General features: G+C 36.4%; 1 protein-coding gene across 2 annotated transcripts in view; it reads left to right on the top strand.

The window, feature by feature from the left end:
* The window catches only part of LOC134670014 (calmodulin-like), a 331833-nt gene that overhangs the window by 288176 nt on the left and 29909 nt on the right, over positions 1–13748 (top strand). For both annotated transcript variants that reach the window (XR_010099001.1, XM_063527682.1), the window contains 2 exons: positions 520–604; positions 6610–6773. Coding sequence is in view for 1 of the 2 variants with exons in the window: in XM_063527682.1 (XP_063383752.1) it covers positions 520–604; positions 6610–6773 (249 nt within the window). In the remaining variant the exon portion in view is untranslated. The remainder of the gene's footprint in view (positions 1–519; positions 605–6609; positions 6774–13748) is intronic.

Genomic DNA, 13748 nt, shown 5'->3' on the forward strand with positions numbered 1-13748 from the left:
CACTAAAGTCTCAAATTAAGTAATGCACGGTCTGCCCGATTCGAACTTTAAGATACGTCAATTAATAGATTTAGAAACAATATGGATTAGAAGTTTCAGTGTCAAAAGTGACGTTTTTGTTTCAAGAAACGAACGAAGAACGAAAACTGATAACTTCGAATTGGGCTGAAAACGTCCGCCGTCTAAACTTGACGCCCTGTATACAGGGCGTCCCACGGCTAAGCCACATACATGGAGGGAAAGTACCCTAAAAGTACCCTAAATAAACCATGTAATTATTTAAAAATCTATGAATGCAGTTTGTATTGTTTTTAAATTAAAATAATGTCTTCTTTCAGTAAAATGTTCCATCTACAATATTCAGGGTACTTTCTCTCCATGTGGCATAGCCGTGGGACGCCCTGTATATATTGACATAGTTATCATTAGTATAATAGTTAACAATTCCCCCTCACTCCCCTTTCCACCATTTCAAATTAAAAGCCAGCAATGTAATTAACGTGTTGTGTTTGTTTGCAGGCGCGGAATAAACCCGCAGACGGCAGTGGTCACGTCAACCAGAAGAACGCGGGGGGCCAGAAAGCGACGCCAACGAGTCAAAAAGGTAATTTTCTAAATCCCCGGTGGATAATCATCATTTTAGGAAGGGTTCTTAACAACAAAAAATATACTGTATGAGGCATCTCTGTACTTTTTTTTGTTAGCTAGATATGGGCGTTTAAAGATCGACATTTGTATGCCACTATTTAGCCATTTGTAAAGCGCTTTTGACATGCATAAGGCATTTTTTCGACATTATATGGCAGTATCAACATTTATATGCCACTATTTATTATTTTTATTGCATTTATAAGACCCTGACGACATTTGTATGGTACCTTCTCGACATCTGTATGACACTATGTCGACATTTGTATGCCACAATCGACATTTTTATGGTCAAAATAGCCGTATAAATGTCGCCATACAAATGTAGCGACATGTCGCCAATAATATATTTTAGCGATATTTCCTACACAATACAACCGATTCACTTATTTATTTTACTACATATTTTAACACTATATTTACAACTATTATTATTAAATAAACATTTTTATTTCAACTATGTACTAACGTATTAAGCGTCCATACAAATGTCATTGTAGTCGTACCAAAATATATCGAAAGAGATTCTTACCTGTTTTTAATAAATTAAACTGTTTCCGCGTCTGTATTCGATGACAATCGTTGCCCAACTAACCGCACTATTGCGTCGTAAATTTAATCTAACCGTTATTCAATAGACAAAGAAGATTACAGGGGGTATATTTAAGTAATAACAAAACAGGTGCCGCGTGGGACAGCGATAAAAAGGCTTCCCTTGTTTTATTAAATAACGTATTAATTTATCAATATGATTAAATAAATTCTCTAGAAAATGTTCTTTATAAAAATACAAAGTTGTTTATAATACGTTGCCTACATCCAAAGTTATGATTTTTTTTATTGCGCTATGCCGCCACTGGGACACGCGAAAAACGGAAAATTTCACCGTTTTTGGAACTTTAAATGCGATTTTGTCAGGAACTAATAATATTTTAGGTACAGTTGTGCATGATTTTTAAAACTTATAACACATTAAATGAAAATATATACATACCCAGTCTTTTAGTCCTATGGACTTCGAGTTTTAGCCAAGGGACAGCAAAAAATGCCTATTTGAAAATTGACCCAGATATAGTTTGGCTCACAACTGTCCCATTTCAAAAATATACACAGAGAGCATCATACTGTACACATACATCATACACATACATCATACTGTCTTTGTCTTATGCTAGTACTATAGGTAGCACCTAAAAGATAGTGATGAGTATAGTTTTTCTGGTTCTTAGTGACTGACAAATTGTGATAGTATACGCATCGCGTTGCTTCAAATGGTGACAAAACTGACAAAGACTAGGCCAATTCAAACGTACATTTTAAAATCTAAATGATGTCATTTATTCATCATTCCCGTATAGAGATGGGTAGTGAGTAAATACTCACAGGTAAATACCGAGTAAATACTCAGTATTTACTCAATATACCCGTATTTACTCGTTTACACCCAAATTGGTGGGTATAAACTATTTAGAGTGCTGAAAGGGGCATATAAATTTGAAATATAGGTGTATTTTGTACGCCGCTACTGGATTAAGTACTCAAAATTGTAAGAAATGTATTTTTAAGAGGGGCACTCCATACATGTAACTAATTGTCACAAAAAAATATCTCAGAAACCACCAACGTATTGCACGTCATTAAATGGGTCTTCAAAAATAACTGGAATGTTTCTAAGAACATTTTTGGATAAATTGAATATATTTGGAAAAAAACCGTTTCGAAAGGCCAAAATAATGTTTATCTCTCTATAACTTTCGAACCAAAGTTCAGAAAAAATATGAAAACATATCGGGAGATTAGCCGTATAATAGAGTACAAAAAACAATATTTTGAACATCATCGGTTGAGCCATTTTTAAGTTTTCTTTAAAAAACCCTTAATAAAAGGTCGTAAGTGCCGCGCAAACACGCACTTTTGCGCGACATGCACTTATCTAGAACATCGATAGAATTTAAGTACTCATATTTTTTAAGTAAATACCTTCTTATTTAAAACAAAATTGTTATCACAATTTGCCTCTCACTAATAATTACCTTTTTTTCCTAAATTAAGCGCCCTCTATGCTTTTTATTTTAAAGATATTGTTAATACACGTTAGCACTCTTCAATAAAAGACAATTTTGTTCTTAAATCTCACTTTTTGAATATTTTATAAGCAATCGTTTTTACCCACCTAAATGAGTAAATACGGGTATTTATCGGGTGCTTTGAGTAAATACCGAGTAAATACTCAGTATTTACTCACCCCTACCCATCTCTATTCCCGTATCCATTTCGCTCGTATTGGGGCGAGCGAAATATATAGGCGAATATTAACAAATACACATTTATGTCATATAATGTAAGTCAGAATTACATGTATTTCCTACATGTTCGGAAATATCTTGTCCTGTCAACCATACTTGCTCTGCCATAAAATATACCTAGATAACTCTTGATTTTGCTAACAACTGCCATTATGAGGGCAATCGGCTCGATTCAGGAAATGAATTAGAGATTCACTAGATATGAAATAGTAAAGTTATATTATCTTTACTATATCATATCTAGTTAATCTCTAATTCATTTCCCGAACCGCGCCTTAAATATATTGTTAGGAAGACCTAGTAAAAATCTACGTTTTAAAGTTTTCCCATGTTAGATTTATATGACACACTTTGTAACGCCGGCTGGTAACGACAGGAATGAGCAAAGCGACGCCATTTACAAACGTTCAGAAAACTACATTTATGTAACTCGTTTATTTCTGATCGAATACTCCCCCATTTTCTTGAAGACAGAACTTGGAGTGATTTTAAAACATATATTGGTATATGAATGGGTCATTCTTAGACCAAGATAAGCCAGCAACGATTTTGATAGCACACGCAATGCAAGTGTTATTTTAAACGTGAAACTGAATGCTCCATCACTCCAAAAACTTAAAGCTAAAAATGGAAAAAAATAGTTTAAAAATAAACACGGACTTCAAAGAGAAAGAGAAAGAGAGGAAAATATAAAAAAGGTTTTATGATATCATAATAATCTGTGTATGTGGAATATGGACAGATAAAATCTAGTCCATAAATTCCGCTAGCAACAGAAATTTACAAATGCACTCTTGTTTAAAGTGACGTAAATCATTCACCGGAAAAAATTGCATATACCTACATTATCCAATTTTTACAAGCTTTTATTTTTTACAAGCACAAGTCTTGCAAACAAAATTTGACTCACTTTAGGCCACCAAATGAAGACCAAAAACAGCCATACAGGGGAAATAATTCGTGTATGAGCGAATTTTGGCATAGTCGTAGGTCAAGGTGCCTTACACAACATACTGAAAGTACTGGTGGATGGGGGGTGTGCTAACGGGTGGAGGGGGGTTTAAAGGTCACTTTTTTTAGTTTTTCGTAAATAACTCGTAAACGGTGGCTAGTACCAAAAAATGTTCTTATACATAAGTAATCTACATAAAATTGCCTACAAGAAAGATTCCGTACACTTTTTCGCTAGGATCAATAGTAAAAAAGATATTAATGCCGGTAAGTTAGTTATAATCAATTTTATGCTCCCACTCGTAAACGGTGGCCCATAACAAAAAAATATTCATGAACATAAATAATCTACATAAAATTTCATACAAAAAAGATTATATACACTCTGGAACCAACCCATTGTTCTGCCAAGCCAACTGAGCTACCGAGACTTACCCGAAGACAGCGAAAATTTCTACTACTACATCTTTCATATCAGCCTTAAGGTACCGTTTGGATTCAGACTACGCCAGCATTACTGCTACAGTATTCCACCGGGACATTACTGCCAACCGCATTACTGTCGCAAATGACGAAAATCGCGCAGCTGTAATAGTGTTGCAGTCGACTGCACTAGTTCAGGAAAAGTCGAAAAGGTAATTTTTCGGGCAGTAATGCAGTAGTATTGCAGTGCGACATTACTGTCGACTGCATTACTGTCGCAAATAGCAAATATCTACTAAGCAACATTGATTTTGACAATTGCGGCAGTAATGTCACGTTGCAATAATGCTACTGTCGACTTCACTACTGCAGGAAACGTCAAAAGGGTGACAACCAACGACCCAGTGGCACCTGACTCCATTCTCAACACCATCTTTTGCCGATGCACGACCGGGTGTGGGGCGCGATGCAGCTGCCGGAAAGCAGGAATTTCGTGCTCCAGTGTCTGCGGTGTATGCTCTGGCTCATGCACTAACGGAGCCCCCATCGAAATCACCGACAGCAATGATGATGATGATGATTTTGTAGTTTTAGAAGATAATTAGAAATTTTATTTATAGAACTATACGTCCCAATCTTAAAAATAAAGTTACTATTATGTGTAGATTCATTATAATTAAATTTCTCTCTTTAGTATCTTTTTAAATATTGATCCTAGCGCAAAAGTGTACTAGATCTTTCTTGTAGGCAATTTTATGTTAATTATTTATGTATAAGAACAATTTTTGCTATGCGCCGCCGTTTACGAGTTATTTACGAAAAACTAAAAAAAAACCGGCAAATTGATTAAAATTAAATTTCCCCCTTTAATATCTCATGAAATATTGATCCTAGCGAAAAAGTATAAATAATATTTTTTGTAGAGAATTTTATTACAATTATTTAAGTATAACGTTTTTTTTTGCAATGGGCAACCGTTTACTAGTTATTTATGAAAAAGCAAAAAAAGGGACCTGCGAAGTGATTGTAATTAACATTCCCCCTTTTATATTTTTTAAAATATTAGTCCCAGAGAAAAATATTTCGTATATTTTTTATAGGAAATTTTATGTAAATTATTTATGTACAAGAACATTTTTTGATATGGGCTACCGTTTACCAGTTGTTTATGAAAAACTAAAAAGATACTTTAAAATTGATTATATTTAACTTTCTCGCTTAGTAACTTTTTGAATATTGAGCCTAGTGAAAAGTATTCAATATATTTTTTGTAGCAAATTGTATGTAGATTATTTGTGTTGTAGAACATTTTCTGCTATGAGCTACCGTTTACGAGTTATTTACGAACAACTAAAAATAAATGAACCTTAGAACTGATTATAAATAACATTCCTTCTTTACTAACTTTTTAAATATTGATCTTTGCGAAATGTGTACTATATTTTTTTGTAGGAAATTTTGTGTAGATTATTTACGTTTCAGAACATTTTTTGTTATTGGCCACTCTTTACGAGTTATATACGAAAATATAAAAAAACAGACCACAAAATTGATTTTAATTAACGTTCCCGTGTTGATATCTTCTTGAATATTGATCCTAGCAAAAAAGTGTACGGAATCTTTCTTGTAGGCAATTTTATATAGATTACTTATGTATAAGAACATTTTTTGCTATGAGCCACCGTTTACGAGTTATTTACGAAAACCTAAAAAAAGGGACCTTTAAACCCCCCTCCACCCGTTAGCACACCCCCCATCCACCAGTACTTTCAGTATGTTGTGTAAGGCACCTTGACCTACAACTATGCCAAAATTCGCTCATACACGAATTATTTCCCCTGTTTTTCCTTCGTTTGGTGGCCTACTTTCCGGTTTCCGATTAAGATGAAAAGTATGATTATGTAAGTCTGGTAACAATGCCATATAATGGTACAATCGAGCTGATCTTATGATGGAGACAGGAGTTGGCCATAGGTGCTGTGATAAATCAACGCAACATGTGGTTGGGGTTTTTAGAATATTCTGGATGAGTATTAGTTGCCTATGCAAAGGCCCCTGTACACAACGGGCCAGAGTGGGCCAGTCTGGGGGACGCATTTATGCCTTAGATGGATGAAGTGAAATTGCTATCTCATTCTACCGCATGGCTGCGTCTCTTGGACTGGCCGGCGCTGGCCCATTGTGTACAGGGGCCTTAAAGAAAAGTACAGTCAGTGATAGAAGCCTGTACCAAAAAAGATTTTTTTTTCCAAAAACTTATTAACCTTTCCACTTTCGTCAGGTGGTCCAAAAACCCCCGTGAAACCATCAGCGCAGAAGGGGGCAGCTAAGACCGCGCCACCCAAGCAAGCTGCTGCCGCTGCTGCCGCCGTCAAAACACCTCAGGGGAAGAAGAAGAAGGGACACAAGCACCAGCAGTATGAGCTCATTGTTACTATTAATCTGGTGAGTTGTTACAACTTATTTTGTGAAAGAAGAAAGAAAATACATTTATTTAACGCCACAATACATAACATAATAATATAGAAAAAAATACATATAGACATATAAAAAATTGGACGCTTAAATAGGATAATGCCACGGCAATCCGTGGTGCTGGTTTTTAGTCCCCATGGATAAACAACAACAAAAGTATAAAAACATACTAATAATAAATAAAATACACATTGAATTATAAAAAAATACTTACTTACTTTGTTGGCGCGGTGACCCAAAATGAGTCTTGGCCTCCAACATAAGAGCACGCCACTTTGATCGGTCCAGAGCGGTATCCCGCCAGCTTTCGCCGACGCCGAGCTCACGGAGATCTGCCTCCACTCTATCTGCCCAACGGTATTTAGGACGACCAACACGACGGCGTCCAGTTGGTCGACCCAGGTAGGCCCTTTTGGCTGCACGATCTTCACCCATCCTTTCGAGATAAAAAAAAAACCTACATACAATGAAAAATATGAAAATTTCCAAGAAAACTGTAACCTAAAAACTGAAAAACTACCCACAAAAATATTGACTTAGGTACGGTCCGATTCAAACTTTAAGATACGTCAGTTAATAGATCTAGAAAAGATATGGATTCGACATATCAGTGTCAAATGAGACGTTTCTTCAAACAAAATCGTTGCTTTTGACACTGACACACTAATCCATATCGTTTCTAGATCTACTAACTGACGTATCTTAAATTTTGAATCGAGCAATTCCTTATTACCTACCTACTCCGTTGGCTCAGTGACCCAATACCACTATTCTCGGTCCTGTGCTACTTCTCGCCAATTGTTGGCTCGAAGTTCGCGCAGATTCTTCCGTTGATGCAGTCACCGTTGCCGGATACGGCAAGGAAGAGAGAGAGTGTGTGTGTGTGAGATAGACGAACCTTGAACCTTATTACTCTAAATTTTGATCACAAGATAAAATGGCCCAATTGGACCTTTTTCCTTCAATTACGACCCTCCTTTCAACATGCAATCACCCATTAAAGTTAAGGAAACCGCCAAATCGATTCTTAACGACTGCAACAACTGTAATGGTGCCGCTAATGCTTCTGAAACTTTGAATATTTCAAGTTGCTTTATTGTGACCCGTTGGGATAAAGTATTTTAAGACTCCTTTTAGGAAAATTCAGCATTTTTAAAAATCCCTAGCAAAGGCGTACCCAGCATTTTTAAAAGGGTGGGGCAGAAGTAGGGTTACGTGCCTTAATTGTTCCTAAAAAAAATTAGCTTCTCGTCAGACCACAGACCATGGGTGGGGCAGCTGCCCCACCTTGTCCCACTATGGTCGATAAAAAAGAGAACATTTAGTGAGGTTGACGTGAAAGCTATGTCTTTTTGCACAGAGGATGGTGTGGTACATAAAATAAGAGTTAAGGAACGCTTCCCACGCAGCCCCGACCTCCAGCAAGACACCGACGGCAAAACATTAAACATTATCTTCAGCGTCGATAGAAGGGCTGCAGACGCGCCTAACTAATGGGCACCTAACCGCATAAACAAACGCACCCTCTGATACAAGTGCAGGCGCATGTAAAGCATCACCTATTTTATGGCGTTTGTCAATTAGTGCCGCTCCCACGGGATCGACTCTTCATTATCTTAATGGCACCGCAGCGACAGCATAAACGCTCCAGAAACTTCTCGTGGCCTACGTGACTCCAGACCACGCATCCCCATATCTTCCTACGGTTTCGGGATGAATATAAACAGCAACCCCGACCAGCGGCGGGCAGTTCTCATCCAGTTGGCATCGAGTCCTCATCTAGCGACCAGGCTACACGTGAGCTCCGAATCGCTCGGTGTACCGGTACACCCTCGCGCTTCTCAACGATATTTAATTAACCTCATAATTGTAAAACCCAATAAAGTAAATACCTCCTCATCGGTGTTTTATAAGAAGACCTCCGTTCTCACAAGACACTTAACTGGTGACAGCGACGGGCGAGTCTCCCAGCAAGCAGCGGCTACACATCGTCGGCGCGAGCTGGAAGGTTTCAACCTGAAGAGATTCAACCACTGCCTTATGAAGACCACAGTATTCATCGCACTGGCGGCAACCCTGTGAGTTTTCCTACATTATCCTTTGAACTTCCTAATTACTTGTGTGCATTTCCACCATTTTTTTTTTCTTCTTTTATTCAAGAGCCAGTATCTAATTATACGATTTAATTAATTTAATAACGCTTTAATTAATTTAATTTGAATACGAATTAATTAATTAAAAATGGCATTAAACCATACTACGATTGAGAAATATTTGCCGAAATATGAAGGCGATAGGCAAACTCTAGATTTCTTTTTAAATCAAGTAACAATGCTGGCTAGAGCAGCAGATGCTGAAGCAAGGGCCCTGTTTCCAATTATATTAAAAAGCAAATTACGCGGGGAAGCAATTAAAGCAATTGCTCACTTGCCGAACAACACGGTTGAAGACATTGTAAATTCCTTAAGATCTAAATTTGGTGACTCTAGAAGTATAGAACAAATACTTTCTGAAATCACTCGCATTAAACGGTTCCCTAACGAAACTGCACTCGGATTTGCTGATAAAATAAAAGAACTTTTATACGCAGCTAAAAATAAAGCCGATTCTCCGCAAGCAACATCCATTTTAGAGAACGTTTGCATCGACCAATTATGTAAACACTTGGATATTGCGACCGATCGATTAATCCGTTCAGCACAACACACCACTTTTGATGAGGCTTACAATCAATTAAAACACGAATTGGAAGTACATCCGGAATACTTCCAAAGAAAACAAGAAAAATCATTTAAATATAATTCAAAATTCAACTACAATAATAAAACCTTTAATCAACATCCTACAATAAAACATAATTTTAATCAAAACCGTGTTACTCAACATCCACCTAACCAATTCGTTCAATTATGTTATCCTAATCAGCAAACAAATAATAATAACCAAATGCAATGGGCCAACCAACCGAGACCAACTCCAGAACAATGGCGGCAAATGTACCCGCCAAAGCCACAACCCCAAAGATCGAACGACCATTTAGATAGCGACATCTCTATGAGAACCGCAACTAGTAGACGACCTATAAATAGACCGCCAAGACAACGACCGGTAGAAGTTTTTAACACAGAGATAACCACTAATGAACACAACATAAATAATTACAGGAATAATTATGACTCAGATGATGGCGATAATTTTTTTCAACAAACAGATCCACAAAACGAATTGACGTAAAATTAAATTATTTGGATAAAGATCATCTCCCATACATTACTTTAAACGAATGGGGAGGAAAAATCTTAATAGATTCTGGTAGTAATAGGTGCCTTATTGGATCATCTATATTAAAATCGAATAAGAATTATAATGAAATTATCGATAAAGAGTTCACAATTACGACTGCTCATAGTAAAACAAAACATCGTGGGGCTATTAATTTAAAATTATACCCGTTAGGCGAAGACATAGAACATGAATTTTTGATCTATGACTTTGACCCTAAATATGCGGGAATGATAGGATGGGACCTGATTTTTAAGCTTAACGCTATAATTCACCCAAAGAAATGCGAACTTATCATGCCAAACAAAATAATTCCAATTAGTATAGACTATCCGGAGAAGATCTCAAAAATCGATCCACTCTCGGATAATCTAATTACGTGTATATCTAACAAACCGGACGGCGAATACTTTATCCCTGAAATCGGGACAAACACCGTCCTCATTAATTGTGCATTAGTGTCAGTGATAGATGGCAAATATAGATTAGGTGTCACAAACCTAAGTCCTAGGCCACAAAAATTTAAAAATAATTTTGATAATTTCTTACAACCGATACCGAATGGATTAAAATCTGTGTCGGAAGTATTAGACAATGTTAAAATAAACAAAACGGAAGCTAGTAAATTAACGATTCGAACGGATCACATGAATATGGAAGAAAAAGCTAAAATTACCAAGTTAGTACACGAATTTAAAGATGTGTTTCATACGGGTCAAGAGCCACTTACCTTTACCCATACGGTTAAACATAAATTACGTTTGACAGATGATACGCCCATTTATGTGCGCAATTACAGGAAACCACCAAAACAACAAGAGGAAATAGACAAACAAGTTAACGAGTTACTTAAAAATGGCATTATTCGTGAGTCTAATTCTCCTTGGAGTTGTCCTGTTCACATTGTACCTAAAAAACCTGACGCATCAGGTAAGGTTAAATGGCGTATGGTTATAGACTATAGGCAATTAAACGCAAAGACAATCGAAGATAAGTATCCTTTGCCCAATATAGAGGAAATATTGGATAAATTAGGTAGAGCTCAGTACTTCACTACGCTAGACCTCGCGAGTGGGTACCACCAGATAGAAATGCACGAGGAAGATGTCGAAAAAACTGCGTTTTCAACTAACCATGGACATTGGGAATTTTTACGTATGCCTTTCGGTTTAAAAAATGCTCCGGCTACATTCCAACGGTTAATGGATTTAATATTACGTGACCTCTTATATAATACATGCCTCGTATATCTAGACGATATAATCATTAACTCAACTTCGTTGGACGAGCACATACAAAAATTACGAAAAGTATTTGAACGCTTGCGACAGCATAATTTAAAAATACAACCAGATAAGTCTGAGTTTCTTCAAAAACATGTAGAGTACTTAGGACATGAGTTAACACCTAACGGTCTAACACCTAACCAACGCAAGGTACAAGACATAATTAATTTTCCAGTGCCAAAAACAGAAAAAGAAATACGATCCTTTTTGGGATTGACAGGCTATTATAGGAGATTCATTAATAACTATGCTCAAATAACAAAACCATTGACTAAGTTCTTAAAAAAACGCGCCAAGATTATAATAGATGATGAATTTTTAAAGTCAGTACAGAAGCTAAAAGAATTAATTACAAACGAACCTATTTTAAAGTATCCAGATTTTGACCAACAATTTATAGTTACCACAGATGCTAGTGACATAGCATTAGGAGCGGTTTTGTCTCAGAAAGAAGATAATGTCGAAAAACCAATCGCTTATGCATCTAGAACTTTATCTGACACAGAATCTAAATACTCTACAACGGAAAAAGAGCTACTTGCGATAGTTTGGGCTTGCAAACACTTTAGACCGTACTTATATGGTCGTAAGTTCATAATTTACACCGATCATAAACCTTTAACTTGGTTAATGTCTTTAAAAGACCCCAATTCTAGGTTAACTAGGTGGAGACTTAGACTAGCTGAATACGATTTCGAAATAAAATACAAACAAGGCTCTATTAAGTCGAACACAGATGCTCTGTCACGGGTAAAAATTAATTTTAACGATAATGAATCAATATTAGCTCAGAACGGTAGCGACATGGATGAACAAATTAATTACAATGATAACCGCGAAGAAATCCAAACACAGCACTCACAAGATGACAACATACACCAGGGAATCCCTATCATGAATGATGTCATAAATAAAAAGCCACATCAAATTTATTTTAAACTACATAATAAATTGGATAATATAAACGTGCGAAAGGAAGACGGTAACGAAATCATAGAAGTTAGCCTGTATACATCTAAACGACCAGGAGAAGCACTCAGAAAACTTGTACGCGAATATTTAAAACCAGGTATTCACTATTACGCTTTCTTTTACTTAGATGAATTATATAAAGAAATGGTTAAGATCCTCACTAAAGAACATAATTCTCAAATTCGTATAACTCGTTGTACTGAAATAGTGGAGACCGTAGTTGAAAAGGAAAAGCGAATCGATATCATAAAAAGTTATCACGAAGGAAAAACGAATCATCGTGGTATTACCGAAACTTTAATGCACATTAGTAGAAAATATTGGTGGAAAAACATTATGTCCGATATCCGCGAATATATTAATAACTGCTCTATTTGTAAGGCAGGCAAATACGAACGGCATCCAATGCGTCCACCAATGTTATTGCCACCAATAGCTTTGCGACCACTTAATCATATATTTTGCGATGTTGTCGATATTGAAGGCAAGCTTTACTTATCTATAGTAGACGGATTCTCTCGTTTCGCAGTAGTTAAAAGATTAAAAGATAAGAATAGCTCAACAGTTATGTCAAAACTTCTTTCTTACTTTGCACAATATGGTGTCCCTGCAGAAATTACGACTGACGCAGGAAAAGAATTCGCACTACTTAAGGAATTAATTAATTTATATCACATTAAGATTAATTTCACTACGCCTTATAATCCAGCATCACACGGAATTGTCGAAAGATTCCATTCAACTTTGAGAGAACATTGTCGATTGCTTAGTGAACAATATAAATAATAAACTACCGCATGACGATAAAATGAAACTCGCATTGATAGCATACAATAGCTCGATACAATCAGACACAAAACTAACGCCACATGAAATCTTATTTGGACATATTGAAACGGAACCTTTGTTTAATTTCCTCCATGATTCCCAGTTGTTAAATACACTATTGGAAAAACACAGAGAACATTTAAAAACGGTTTACGACTACATATACAAAATAAAACGGGATGCTCAAATAAAACGAACAGACGAATATAATAAGAATACCGAATTACCAGCCCCAATAGTCGAAACTCACGAAAAACTCCCAACCACTAATAAACAAGCTAACGTATTTTGTACTCGCCGAAAGACTTACATTCGCGACACAAAAGCCCCAAAAATATATTTGGATGGTCGAGGTAAACGACGTGCAGCAAATAAACTGAGGCCTGTTGTTGTTGCAGGTTTCTCCAAGTCCAGGGTAGTCAACCCTACCAAATCAAGAAATTAGAAAACCCCAATGGCGTGTACCTTGACAAAATAGGACCAATTGCGGAAGTAGAAGGCTACAGATATCTCACTAAAAGATGCAACCTAACCGAAATCCTTGACACTCTCAACAAATTAATGTCTAGTAGAGCTA

The sequence above is a fragment of the Cydia fagiglandana genome, chromosome 13, assembly GCF_963556715.1.
Source record: "Cydia fagiglandana chromosome 13, ilCydFagi1.1, whole genome shotgun sequence".
NCBI lineage: Eukaryota > Metazoa > Arthropoda > Insecta > Lepidoptera > Tortricidae > Cydia > Cydia fagiglandana.